The sequence below is a fragment of the Podarcis pityusensis genome (genome assembly GCF_964106645.2).
Source record: "Podarcis pityusensis genome assembly, chromosome: 1".
Lineage (NCBI taxonomy): Eukaryota > Metazoa > Chordata > Lepidosauria > Squamata > Lacertidae > Podarcis > Podarcis pityusensis.
Window position 1 is genome coordinate 129,404,215 of NC_138028.1, and position 13,832 is coordinate 129,418,046.

General features: G+C 40.9%; 1 protein-coding gene across 6 annotated transcripts in view; it reads left to right on the forward strand.

Moving 5' to 3' along the window:
- The window catches only part of BMPR2 (bone morphogenetic protein receptor type 2), a 93,777-nt gene that overhangs the window by 49,519 nt on the left and 30,426 nt on the right, over positions 1-13,832 (forward strand). For all 6 annotated transcript variants that reach the window (XR_013989413.1, XM_081016297.1, XM_081016294.1 and 3 more), the window contains exon 4: positions 1,166-1,345. Coding sequence is in view for 5 of the 6 variants with exons in the window: in XM_081016297.1 (XP_080872423.1) it covers positions 1,166-1,345 (180 nt within the window). In the remaining variant the exon portion in view is untranslated. The remainder of the gene's footprint in view (positions 1-1,165; positions 1,346-13,832) is intronic.

A 13,832-nucleotide genomic window follows, 5' to 3' on the forward strand; every position in this document is an offset into this window, starting at 1 on the left:
ACTACATACAGTAATGAAAAAAAGAAGTTTTTTGGGAGCAGGGGACGGGAACATGCAAAAGTGGTATAAATACATGGTACCTCCCTTAAAAGCTGAAATGTTAGATGCAGGTTCATTAACTAAATCAAAGTGTGATATTTAAAGAACCAGCATAACCAGTAGTTGTTGGAAACATGAAGGCAAAATGCCAGGATAATGCAAACTTGCTTACACAGTTGGGAATGCTTCACTTGTGGTTTGTTTCAGAGGTCAACAGTTCAGGAGTCTTGATAAATTTTAGCCACACTATTTTGCTCACTGTCTTAGCTCAGGAAGAATCACTGAATACTTAAATTGAATACTGTGCTCTGTCCACTTCCTGCATGCCAGACATGATGACCCCTGCAATTGTATGTGTAATCTGTTGGTCTGGTGTGGTAGAGAAATGAATCAAGAACATGTATTAGTTTCAAAGGGCTCCTGTCAGCCTCTGACTAACCCTTGAACACACACACACCTCTGAAGTGGAATGAAAGGACTGGTATGCAGCTGATAATGTAAATGAGTCACAAATCAGTAGACCAATGAAAAATTTGAAGACAGTATGGTGCATTTGATATTTTGCCAGGACAAGGTTGTTATGGTCATAAGACTGTTTAGTTTTGGGACACAGACAGTGGCTACATTGTTGGAATGAAAAGAACCACCACAAATATGTTTGTGTAGGCTTTTATCTGCTTTAATACAACTTTTCTTCCATGAAATTGAATCTGTTTTCAGCATTAAAGCATTAGTACAAAATGCACGTCTCAATAGTGACATCCACCCACATATAAGAATGCAGTTAAATTGGCTAAAGAAAGTACATAGTCCAAGTCACATAAAACCCATTTAAGAAAAGGAGCATATATTTAAAAACAGAGGATGAAAGAAAAATGTCCTAATGACAAAAAGTCATGGAGCTGCAAAAGACCCTACCCATAGTCCCAGTAGGTGACACTTCTCTTAGGGAAAAGATTCAGAGCAGTGTGTCCCTGGTCTTAAAAGGCAGAGGGGTTTTTCTATGTGAGAGACAATCTAATAAGAGCATGAAGTTGAGGAGCAAAACATGTAGAAAGTTTCACAAGCTACATAAATAGCCAAAAGAAATACTCCTATTTGATTTACAACCTTTTTTTCCCTCCAGGATGCTGGTCTCATATAGGAGACCCTGAAGACTGTCACTCTGAGGAGTGCATAGTCACAACCACCCCTTCCTTGGTTCAGAATGGGACATATCGTTTCTGCTGCTGCAGTTCCAACTTGTGCAATCTCAACTTCACAGAGAATTTTCCACCAGCAGACCCTACCGATGGAACGCCTTTCAGTGAGTCAGAGTGCCTCAGGCTGCGTGATAATCATGATTTAAGAGCAACTGAGAAAGCATTGCTACTAATAGACTCCACATGCAATGCACTGATGAGAACTTAAAGATTGAAATTAACTTTGTTTTTCTATTAGTATGTAAGCTATCTGTTGTATTATACAATGTTTCACCTTAAAAATAACTTAGGCTTCACCTGTATATTCTTTACAACATTGTGGCAATATTATTTTGCCGTGGTCTTATTCTCCATGCAGAGGACCCATTTGTTGTTCCTCTTGCTTTGAAATAGCTCAAAATACCCTTTTTGGTCTTTTAACCTCTCTTGCAAGGTTGAGCTTGGTTCTGAGCTTTAGTCCTCCTGACCTTCTCCCTGAAAGTGTTGGCGTCTTCTTTATATCCTTCCTTTGTGATTTGCTTCTTCCATTATACATGCCCCTTTTAAATCTCAGCTCATCTAAAAGCTCCTTATGCAGCCACACTGGTTTCTTTAGATGCCTCCTACTGCTCTTCCTTGTTGGAATTGTTTAGATTATGCCTTCAATATTTCACCTTCAAGAAACTCCCAGCTATCATTAACTCTTTGCATATTTCTAAAAATGAGATCTCACCCTGTAGTTCCTGGAGCTGGCACAGGGGTGTTTTTTTTTATAAAAAGCCCCCCCCCCCTCTAGTTTTGACTCTGCCCTGCATGATGGTTAGGGTGGCTTTGGAATACTTCAAACATGGGCATCTGTGAGGCTACTGCAAAGGAGAACACAAATCATAACCACAGCAGTACAGAATTGTACTAGGCATATAGAGGTTACATTTTGCATTGCTATGTTGTTTTCCCTACTTCTGCTTAGCTATAAGTAAGCTGACACTGGGATCACACTCTGATAGAAAATATCTGGAATGGCAACACGACCCAAAGCTCTCTTTTTCTTCCAGACTAACGGGAGATAACTGCCTATATATTTACAATCATTTATTTGCTATCTGTCTCCAGTGCCCAGCTTTAGTTTTATTTTTTGAATTGCAACATTGGAAGACAATTTAGACATTGCTCTGGCTTGTGTGTAGATGTCAAAATACATATAGTCCTGGAAAACAAGTAATGCTCCTAATTAGCTGCAAAAGCTGTATATTAATGTAAGAGCATATGTTTTCAGACATCAACACAGAATTTAAATTTGTGGTATTTAATATAATCTGCCTATAACCATTAATATTGTGTAGAAGGGATTATGTTTTTATAGTGAGAGAGCCTTAAGGCAACATAGGAGGAAATAATGGAAATCTATTGTGTGGTATTTAAACAATGTGATTTCAGAAACTGGCATGTTTGACAGCAAGAAAAGAATATTGTTCAATGTTCTATATGTATAAATTGAGGCTTCGCAAGAAATCGCAAAGAGGATAAATTATTTGCAGTAAGAATCTCAAATGGTCTTCTTTGGGTTCATATTCCCTGTTGCTATTTCATCTCATTGTTTTCATTATGATTTATATTGGAAGAAACTGATATTATTAACCAGTACTGAAGTGCAGGGCTAAACTGAACTTTCATCTTAAAAGAACAAAATAAATATTGCTCTCAATATCTGCTGGAAATTGATAGTTGTGGAGAGTTAAATGGTATAGAAATCATGCAATTTGGACTTATAGTCCCTAACAGACAAATGCTGAGTAAGCATCCTGCAAGCCCCATACTGTAAGACTGTAAACCTCTCAGAACAATAATTAGGCCACATATGCATTGTTAATATTTTGCAAGAGTGCTTTGCATACCAAGAGGAAATTTCTAATTCTGGAGCAGAATTGTTTCTTTACTAGTTAGATGATTTATGATCAGTAGCTGTGCTTGAGAAACAAAATGAACATACAGGTGCCTTAAGGTTGGAAGGCAGACAGAAAAGTAGGTGGGAGACAAGAGGGGGGTCACCATAGTGCTGGTGTTTCATTGGCTGAAGAGCAGCATGCTACTCTGTGACTGCCAGTTTTGCCTCTCTTTGTCCCCGGCTTGAAAAGCTAATGTGCTGTGATCTGTTTTCCTATGTGTTTTCCCTTGCTCTACCCCTCCTCCCCTTTCCCTCCCTCACTCCCAGGTTGTGGGAAAGAAAGAAACTAACAGGTCCCCCTTTCTTTCTATTTTCCCTTCTAAACTTTCAGCATGCATTGTTGGATGCACTTGGGGTTTGTAAAAAAAAAAGTTTAAGAAAAGAAAGTGTCGACTCCCTTTGTGCAGCGCTCGGTCGGTCTCTTCTTCTGTACTAGGTGGCAGCAGGCAATTGATATTATTCTTTCCCCTTTTAAAAAAGCTCTAACAGAACAAGGTGAGGCCATGGTACACTGCAGATCAAGGTTCCTCTCATGTCCCCCATCTTATTTTCCCTCTCTGGGCCTGCATGGCGTACAGAGACACTCCCGGAAAATGACATGACCAGCATGATTGCAGCTTCGCTCTACAGTAGTTATGGCCAAACTTGGCCCTCCAGCTGTTTTGGGACTACAACTCCCATCATCCCTAGCTAACAGGACCAGTGGTCAGGGATGATGGGAATTGTAGTCCCAAAACAGCTGGAGGGCCAAGTTTGGCCGTCACTGCTCTACAGCATGCCTGTACGACAATACTGCATTGCTGTCCTAAGAAATAAATAAATTGAAGGCGGGCATGTTCTCTTCCGGGCTGCCGTAGTATAAAATTTACTTCTCAACTTTTCTTCTGCTTCCATCACTGCAACTTCAAGTCAGGAAGGGGGAGTGTGTTTTGAGTAGATAGATCCTGGCAAAGAAGGCTATTTTCTGAAGGAGAAAACTAACCAAAGATAAGCAGAGGGCAGTTCAGAATTCTTCTCCAGCTTTTTATGCTTTCTTTCAAGACAGACTAATTTCAGAGTTTTAAAAGCTTGCCTGCAGTTTGAAGAAACTTTTAAAAGTTCCCAAAGTTCATTTTGAAGTCCAAGCTTGGGGACTTTTGTTTGCTAGCATCTTGGCGAAAAACTACAATGTAAACCTTGTTTTAATGCATTGCTAGGGCCATTCAGAGATTCAGTGTGCCATCTGGAAACCAATTAATGCATTGCAATATCCATTCCCTGTTATTTTCTCTTGGTTTATCTCTTGTGGTACATTCTCTAGTTTGCCAGAAGTTCTAAATAAACATTAGTGTTGTAGTTAGTTTACTGATACCATCTTATGAATAGCTAAGGACTGTATTTCACGCTACTACAATTTCCCAAAGTTATGGGTACTGGTGGATGAGTTGAAGCAGCAGCTGTGTAGACTTAAGACAGCCCTATTTCTGCCTCTGTTTACAGCAGCGTAAAAAATTGTATATTTTTCTCTTAACGCAAAGATGGAATTCTAAAGGAAAGTTTCATACACTGATGGAAATTATGGCACTTGTCTGAACCTGCTTCATGCTCATTGCATAGCTGGATTTTTAAAGGCTTATTCACATTGCACTGTAGCCAAACTAGTGTGCGATCTAAGGTAAGAAAACAGATTTTAATAAAATGTTTGGTATGAATTAAGGTGGTTCCAAATATTTTTCAGAATTTAAACTTGCAAACACAAGTTTAGCCAACAAATATTTCTGATTCACACATCACACATGAGGGTTTTAACACCATGTGGAATGTTAGTTAATTATGATATATACTGAAATCATTTCCTTCATGGCTAAAGGATCCTTGAGATCTTTCTCCTCATTATTATCACTTTATTAGGTGGTGGTCCTTCCCTGTTCTGTTTCCCTAAAAATATACATAGGAATTCCCTGTTACTTATTTGCTTACATTTTAAATGGACTATATATCCATTTAAACTTCAGTTTATAGTAAAAAAAAAACATTTCCCCCTATTGCTCCAGTAGCACCCATCCTAGCATAATAGTTAAAAAGTAAACTTGCTGAGCTTTGTATGCTTTGTGTTTGTACGTACTTTGGAAATATGAACTTCAGCACTGGAGAAATGAATCTGCAATCTTAAAAGAATTAAGCCTGAAATTTTAATAATGAAAAAGCAAAATTTGCATAAAATGTACATACCTGATTAGTAAGCCAAGTTATGAATGAACCTAGTGTTCCCATATACAGCTACTTTATGTAAGTTGGCAAACAAGGCAGGCAGGCTTGACTCTAGTTTCCCATTATGTCCAAACCAGGAAAGTATGGTTAACAGCTTGGGAGCACTCCAAAATATTAATTAAGCTGCAGTTTAAAGTTAGCTTAATATTGCGGCATGTTTCAAAGCTGTTAACTATCATTCAGGCGAAAAGGAAAACTATAGTCAAGGGGAAACTTACACAAAGGCAGGAGTCAAACAGTTGTGTATTGGGGAAGATATCTGCTTAATAAGTTGATATCTGATTGTCTAAATGCTACTGGTGTAGTACAGCTTTGCTCCAGAGGCAAGCTGCTTTTAACAGCTAAAGGAGCAGCTTGTGTCTGAATTGCTCAACTTTGGCATTAGTATGAGAGAGCAGCAAACTAGTCATCATCTCTAATTATGTTGCAGGCACTAACTTCACAGTACTCAGCAATCGTGCTCAACAAAGCATGCACAATTGTAGCTGATGTGCCAGCTAATAGAAGAATGTCCCCTCCACCCCAGCAACAAGATGTCAGGCTTAAACTGCAGGTGGAAAATGTAGTATTACAGCAACAGAAGTACTAGCCCAAAGAATGACTCCTGTGTCCCTATCGTAATTGAGTAACACATGCACATTTTATGATGAAAAAAATCCCCTGGAAAGGCCCCAAGAAGCATTTATTTACATTCTCCTGCCAATGACTTGAATTCATTACCTCTCCATAGCTTCCACAATTTGAACATTTTTAGCCCCCTAGAGATTATGCCTAACTAGTATTGTGTTGTACTATTCTTGGAATGCATCTTGTGTTTTTGCAAATAATATTTAAACATAAATAAAAGGCACATTGCTCAGTTGCTATAGAAACCAAGATCGTATTAGCAGACTATGAGCCATTTTATTCGCTGTGTTTTCTCTTAGCACTGGCTCAATGATGAGAAGTGAGATACTTGTTTTATGGTTCTTGGATTTTTTTAAGAATAGGATTTTGGCTATTATTAGAAGACGAAAAAATCTTTCAGATTAAGAATAAATGAATATTTGTATGACTTTTTTAGGAATGACAGGGTATAATCATGTTGTGCATTCCAATATTAATCCAATCAAGTCAATATTTAAAAAATTACAGATTTATTAATGTTATTTTAAGCCTTACCTGAAATAATATGTCTAGATTATTTGATATTCACATACCACCATTCCATAAAATTGGTAGGTTGTATAGCTGACATAATTTAAGCATAGTTTCATACAAGTTTTTTTTTTTTGTATTATTCATACAAATAAACAATATTAGGTAGCAGACGTCTTAAGCCTGATAGTATATAGTTCAGTATGGAGAATGACCTGAAGGCTGTAAAAAATTCTGCACATACTGAATAGTCTTTAGGGCATTTTCCATACTGAACCATATGCTATCAAGTTTAAGAGGTCTGCTACTTAATATCATTTATGTTTATGATTAATACAAATAAATACAAAATACTTGTATAAAACTATAATAAGAACCACGTGGAAAACACAGAAAGACTGTGAAAACTGTTCAGGTTATGAAAACCAGAGGCAGTTTTGCTTCATTCTTCTTTTGCAAGGCTAACAGTGTAACAGTTCATTTTTTCTTTTCACGGTCACTAAATTGCGAAGCCACTATGTAAATTTGGGCAGTTTAAGAAGTGCATCTGTTAAACGAAGCTAAAAATGCATGACCCGCAGTTAACAATTGAAACGGAATTTTCTTTGAAACGTTTCTTCCGGACACCAATAAAAACTTTTCAAGGAAGAGGTAAAATGATAGCTTCTATATAAGTATTGTATGCTGTAAAAATACAGCATGCCGTTTGAGTGCAGTTGTTGCATAAGAAAATAACGTATGTCTAAGGGGTGCAATTGAAATATGATTCTTTTTCTTTTGTATGAAATAACGAATGCAAGTGTTCTTGCCTAGGAGTTAAATGATTTGGGGGGCAGGCCAGCTCTCTCCCCCCCACCCCGTATTTCACAGGGAAAGCGTAAATTCACTAATCTGTAGACTACCTTTCTGAGCGAGGCTGTGAAAAAAGGAGGGAGCCCCAGCAGTTGCATTGTCTTGAAACCATCCTTTGCGGAAAACACAGCAGGGTTGTTCTTTCTTTGACACAGTAAAACCAGACAAAGGCTGAGTGTAGCAAGGAAGCAGACGGCACGCCTCCAGCCAGTGCCCCGGCCTGGCTCCAGGATTTGTAAACAGAAACATCCCAGGCTCCAATAAAGGCAGACGGCGGCTCCCCGTCTGATCTGCATGCAGGAAGTGCCTGCTTGTACAAGTCTTGCCATCGCATGTAAGCACCCATGAGCTGTTTAAATTTGCCAGAGCTGCCTTTCTGTGAACACGGGAGAAGCCAGGGTGTTTTAACTGCTTAGACCAGGGGTGTCAAACTCAAATTCATCGGGGGCCGATATAAAATTCATATAAATTCACCGGGGGCCGATATAAAAACAAGTGGAGGTTTCCTGAATGCATGTAAAGTGGAGGTTTCCTGTGTAGAACGGCCGGCGCCGCTAGAGGGCAGACGTTCTCTGGCTTCTAGGCTGCCGCGCATGCGCTGAAGAGGCGGCTTTCTTGTGTCAAAAGAAAAAAAGCGAGAATAAAAGGTGAAGGCTGGCGGCCGCCGGCGGCTACACGGGCCACATGACGAGGTCTGGCGGGCCGGATTCGGCCCGCGGGCCTTGTGTTTGACACCCGTGGCTTAGACGAACACAGCATGCTTTTATATGCAGCATACTGAAATGTGAAAGACCATGCAGACACATGAAATGTTCAGAGATGCATGGGCGTATGTGTTTTAGTGGGGATCAAGCTTTATGTTTGGGGGAGAGGGCAGAAGCGAGTTATCTGCGATGCAATTGGCCAGCTAGTTAAATATTTTTATTTATTTGCTTGATTGTGGGGGCGGCTGCCCCCCAAACCCCCCCCCGGCTATGCCCATGCAAAGGAATGTGTGTGTTTTCTCTTGGAGTATAAAAAATCCACATGCACTCAGATTTTAAGAAACGTTAACTTGATCAAGCAAACTACAGCTCAGCCTTTAAAATTCCAAATCTGTTGAGCAAAAGAAAGCAACTTACAACTACAGTGGTACCTCGGGTTAAGTACTTAATTCGTTCTGGAGGTTTGTTCTTAACCTGAAACTGTTCTTAACCTGAAGCAACACTTTAGCTAATGGGGCCTCCTGCTGCCGCCGCACCGCCAGAGCCAGATTTCTGTTCTTATCCTGAAGCAAAGTTCTTAACCTGAAGCACTATTTCTGGGTTAGCGGAGTGTGTAACCTGAAGCGTATGTAACCTGAAGCGTATGTAACCCGAGGTACCACTGTACAGCTCAGCCTTTAAAATTCCAAATCTGTTGAACAAAAGAAAGCAACTTACAACAAAAGGGCAAAGTGTGGTACATTCAGTTCCTTAGTATAACAAATTACATACCGTATTTTTCGCTCTGTAAGACGCACCAAACCACAACACGCACCTAGTTTTTGGAGGAGGAAAACAAGAAAAAAATAATCTGAATCTCAGAAGCCAGAGCAGCAAGAGGGATCGCTGCGCAGTGAAAGCAGCGATCCCTCTTGCTGCTCTGGCTTCTGGGATAGCTGCGCAGCCTGCATTCGCTCCATAAGACGCACACACATTTCCCCTTACTTTTTAGGAGGGAAAAAGTGAGTCTTATAGAGCAAAAAATACGGTAAATCTTATCAGCGTTCAAATCATGCATATAGAGGTGGTGGGTTTTTTTTAAGTAGCAGTACTTGCAGATTTCCTTCTGGCTAACTTTGGTGCACGTATCCAGGAGGAGAGCTGCAACTATTTAAGAAAGCCCATCTGTCTTAAGTGCCTGTCTGCCTCAAAGTTCCATCACGTGGCTTGCCTTGCCTTTTCTCACTACTCTTTCAGCAGGAAAGATGTAGCTCAATGTTTACTTCTCTGGAGGACAGGTCAGCTGGAAGGAAGAAGCTTAGCTTGAAGCCTCCAGGCTTCCCCAAGACTAGCGGTAAAGCACTGTCTGACTATGGAAAATGATTGATTGATCTTGCCGTCATGGAAAGGAGACAGTTGCTGCTGGCTTGGTAATTTGCTTCTTCCGTGCTCATTAACTATTTGAGGCCACTTCACATTGCAGTGCTTAATTTTGAGAGGCGCTATGGATAAAATCTGCAGCTGTGCAAGCAAGCAGGTATCCTTATCATTGGATAAGAGGAAATTGGGTATTATTACTCCAGGAGTAAAAGGCGCACTGTGTATGCTCTGAGCTACCATCTTTATTTGCTACTTCATGTGTTTTGTAGCCATTCTGCAGTAGTTGCAGCCTTCCTGGAATTCAGATTCCAGAAACTTGTATTGAGGTACTACCACTTAACCCTTTGGCTGCATAGATCATGCAAGGCTGTGATATGTGATCCTTGGGGTCCCTTGCAACTCTACAATTCTGTGATATATGAAAACTGACTATGGCGTAACATTGTATTGAAACTGGTGGGAGAGATTATCTGGAAGCTGGATGCTCGTAACCTCAGCTCAAGTCTCCTTTTCATAAGATTCCAGAAGGCAGTGGGAGGTTCTGAACTGGAATTCGATGGGTGAAGGACTGATGATTTAATCCAGACCAACAGGAACTGGTGTAAATGTTTTTTATGCTGTGATTATGCTATCTGGAGTTACCTGTTTAGAATGCACATCACTAAGTCTTATTGTGGCACATATCACAGTCTGTTTTGTTCTGCCTCTAGTAAGCCACCAGGCCCCAACCCCTAGTCCCGCTCATGGGTGTCTCTGTTTTTAAATTTGTAAAATGTCAGAGACCATATGATTACCACACCACCAAGCCTTACTAGAAGAATTACTGTACAGGTCTGAATATAAGCTGCCCTAGAACAGGCTTCCTCAACCTCGGCCCTCCAGATGTTTTTGGCCTACAACTCCCATGATCCCTAACTAGCAGGACCAGTGGTCAGGGATGATGGGAATTGTAGTCTCAAAACATCTGGAGGGCCAAGGTTGAGGAAGCCTGCCCTAGAATATATACTGAACCCCTAATATGAGGTCTCTTTGAAAGGAATGTACTGCATATATACCATAAATCTTGGGCACCATCCAGTGCTTTTGCAATTTAGAGAACCTGTGGAACCCCTTGGTTCTTCTACATGTCAGGCTTCCAGCACCACCTGTTGAGTGGAGCAAGTGATCCTTTTACAAAACTACTGAAGGATAGAGTTTCAAGTATAAGTTCCATCCAAGGTCTCATCTTAAATCACAGCTTCTCTACCTGCAAGAGCGCAGTTATCAGCTGCTCTCAGATTTTATACAAGCCTCCTTTTTTTAGGGGGGTGGTGGCCTATATTCAGACTAAAAAAGGTAAAGGGACCCCTGACCATTAGGTCCAGTCGTGGCCGACTCTGGGGTTGCGACGCTCATCTCGCTTTATTGGCCGGGGGAGCTGGCGTACAGCTTCCAGAGCATGTGGCCAGCATGACTAAGCTGCTTCTGGCGAACCAGAGCAGTGCACGGAAACACCATTTACCTTCCCGCCATAGCGGTACCTATTTATCTACTTGCACTTTGACGTGCTTTCAAACTGCTAGGTTGGCAGGAGCAGGGACCAAGCAACGGGAGCTCACCCCATCTTGGGGATTCAAACCGCCAAGCTTCTGATCGGCAAGTCCTAGGCTCTGTGGTTTAACCCACAGCGCCACCCGCGTACAGTAAGGTAAAGGGACCCCTGACCATTTGGTCCTGTTGTGACTGACTCTGGGGTTGCGGCGCTCATCTCGCTTTATTGGTCGAGGGAGCCGGCGTACAGCTTCCAGAGCATGTGGCCAGCATGACTAAGCCGCTTCTGGTGAAACCAGAGCAGCGCACGGAAATGTCGTTTACCTTCCCGCCATAGCGGTACCTATTTATCTACTTGCACTTTGGCGTGCTTTCAAACTGCTAGGTTGGCAGGAGCAGGGACCGAGCAACAGGAGCTCACCCCGTCTTGGGGATTCGAACCGCCGATCTTCTGATCGGCAAGTCCTAGGCTCTGTGGTTTAACCCACAGCGCCACCCGCATACAGTACTGTTCCACAAACTCTTCTTCCCAAGCAGTTGCATCACCAGGAAATTTCGTTACTTAGGCTTAGACTTAAGCTTAGAGCTAGGAAAAGGCTGCTTTGATAATGAATAGTGTTTTATACCTTCTGGCATGTGCCTAGCAGTAGGCAGATCCTGTGACTGAAAACCAAAACAAGAGAACTTGTTGCCACAATTTTAAAAAGAAGTTACAGCATTTTGAACTAAAAAAATCTTGGGTCAATTTCAAATGAGCATTTCCCCCTCTGTAGAATAAGGCAAAATCCACACAAATTGTACAGGAAACACCTTTGAGCAGGAATCTTAACACCTTGCTTGGAAAAATCTTCATAGATGTTACATTTTGATTGTGATTATTTTGCAGTGAGAAAAGTTGTTATGGAATAGGTCATTTGTACTTGAAGCAACATCATTCTTAATATATTAGGGTAGACTTAAGTTTGCTGACCAAATTTTCAGCCATATGATATAACTGTTAGTTCAAAATAATGCAAATAAAGTTCAGTGTTAAATCAGCAGTGCCATAAAACACTTTACAACAGGATTACAGTAAATTTGGTATAGTATAACGTATCGTCTTTGTATCCAAATATCTATAGTTCCTTAAGGAATATGAGACTATTGCATGAGATCAAGGCATAATGCTAAATGAAGAATTAATGTTACGACAGTGAACTGGCACAAGCCTTTGGGCTTGCACATTCCCCACTAACCCTTCCCCTTCTCTCCTTTGTACACAAAGAGAGGAAGCCTGAGAACGTCAATTTACTGCTTGGAACAAACAGTAGCTTCCCATAATAAAATGTGACAGAAATTGGAGTTTGTTCCAAACAGCAAACAGAATCTAAGGTTTCTAGACACTAACCCAACGATAACCCATGTGGTGCCCTCCAGATCTTGCTGGACATCAGTTCCCATCTGTCCCAGCCAGCATGACCAATGTGGCTTGTGTTTACTCTCCAAACTAGAATTTCAAACCATGGTTTGAAGCCGTTTTGTCATTTGGTTTGCTGGGGGAAGCGCAGACCATGGCTTGCTGGTTCCAAGTGTGTTGGCAAACTGGTTGAAGCAGAGTATGAAAGAAGAGAAGAGCATGAGTGCAAGGCTCCTGTAGCACCAAAGCATGATTTAGCATTACATGTGAATCATTTCGGTATGATTTCTGTAGCTCCATGTGTGAGAGTAACAACTTTTTTGTAGACATGGTAGTAACCTTTCCTGAAGACGCACAAAGTTGCAGCTGATATACCGTATAAGACGCACCAGACCACAAGACGCACCTAGTTTTTGGAGGAGGAAAACAAGAAAAAAAATATTCTGAATCTCAGAAGCCAGAACAGCAAGAGGGATCGCTGTGCAGCGAAAGCAGCAATCCCTCTTGCTGTTCTGGCTTCTGGGATAGCTGTGCAGCCTGCATTCGCTCCATAAGATGCACACACATTTCCCCTTACTTTTTAGGAGGGAAAAAGTGAGTCTTATAGAGCAAAAAATATGGTATTAGCTAAACCCGTTGAAATGAAAGTGCGAGAAACGAGCAAATACTTCACAGTGTGTAAGCATTTCAAATAATTTAGTGAGTCTGTTTTTTTCGGCATCTCAATTTATTGTATTGCATATAGTCCTCTTTACTTGATGTTCTTCTTAATAATAAACTGCACTTAATTAAAAATAGCTGCAATTAGCTTGGATTATAGTGAGACGAAGTGCCACCAGGTGTCCCAGAATGCAACTATAATCTGACTTTGGAAGAAGCTCAGTCATAAGTATGGGGTAATGGTTTGAGAAACTGGATTTAATTAAACTAAATGTTGCACTGCTTAGCATTATTAAAACTGATAAACTGTTACCTCTTTGTATGTGAATACTCTTCATTTTGATTGCAATCTAGTTTCATAAAACATGACACAGAAGCAAATGAAGTCTTAGGGTGAATCTCAGATGTTCCAAATCCAGGTAACCTCCCTAGTTTTGTCAGAATTAGATTGCAGAGGAGCTAATTAAGTCATTCCCGTACACACAGACTTCCATTCGAAGAGCCAACAAGGCAGTACAAAAACAAAACATATGGTTTTGGATCTGGCCATAGCTTTGCCCAAGAGGCCTGATCCTGAAGCTGGTGTAGCAAAGGTAGTGCTTCCTAGCACCATTTTGGGCTGCTCTGCCCCTAGGAACAAATTCAACATGAGCTTCTAACGAAAGGACTTGGAAACTGAGTCTAAACCATTGTCATTTATCAAAGAAGTAGCCACTTAGGTTGCTATGCAACACTCATATGATGCAAAATATACAACATCACTTTGCTTTTTTCAACAT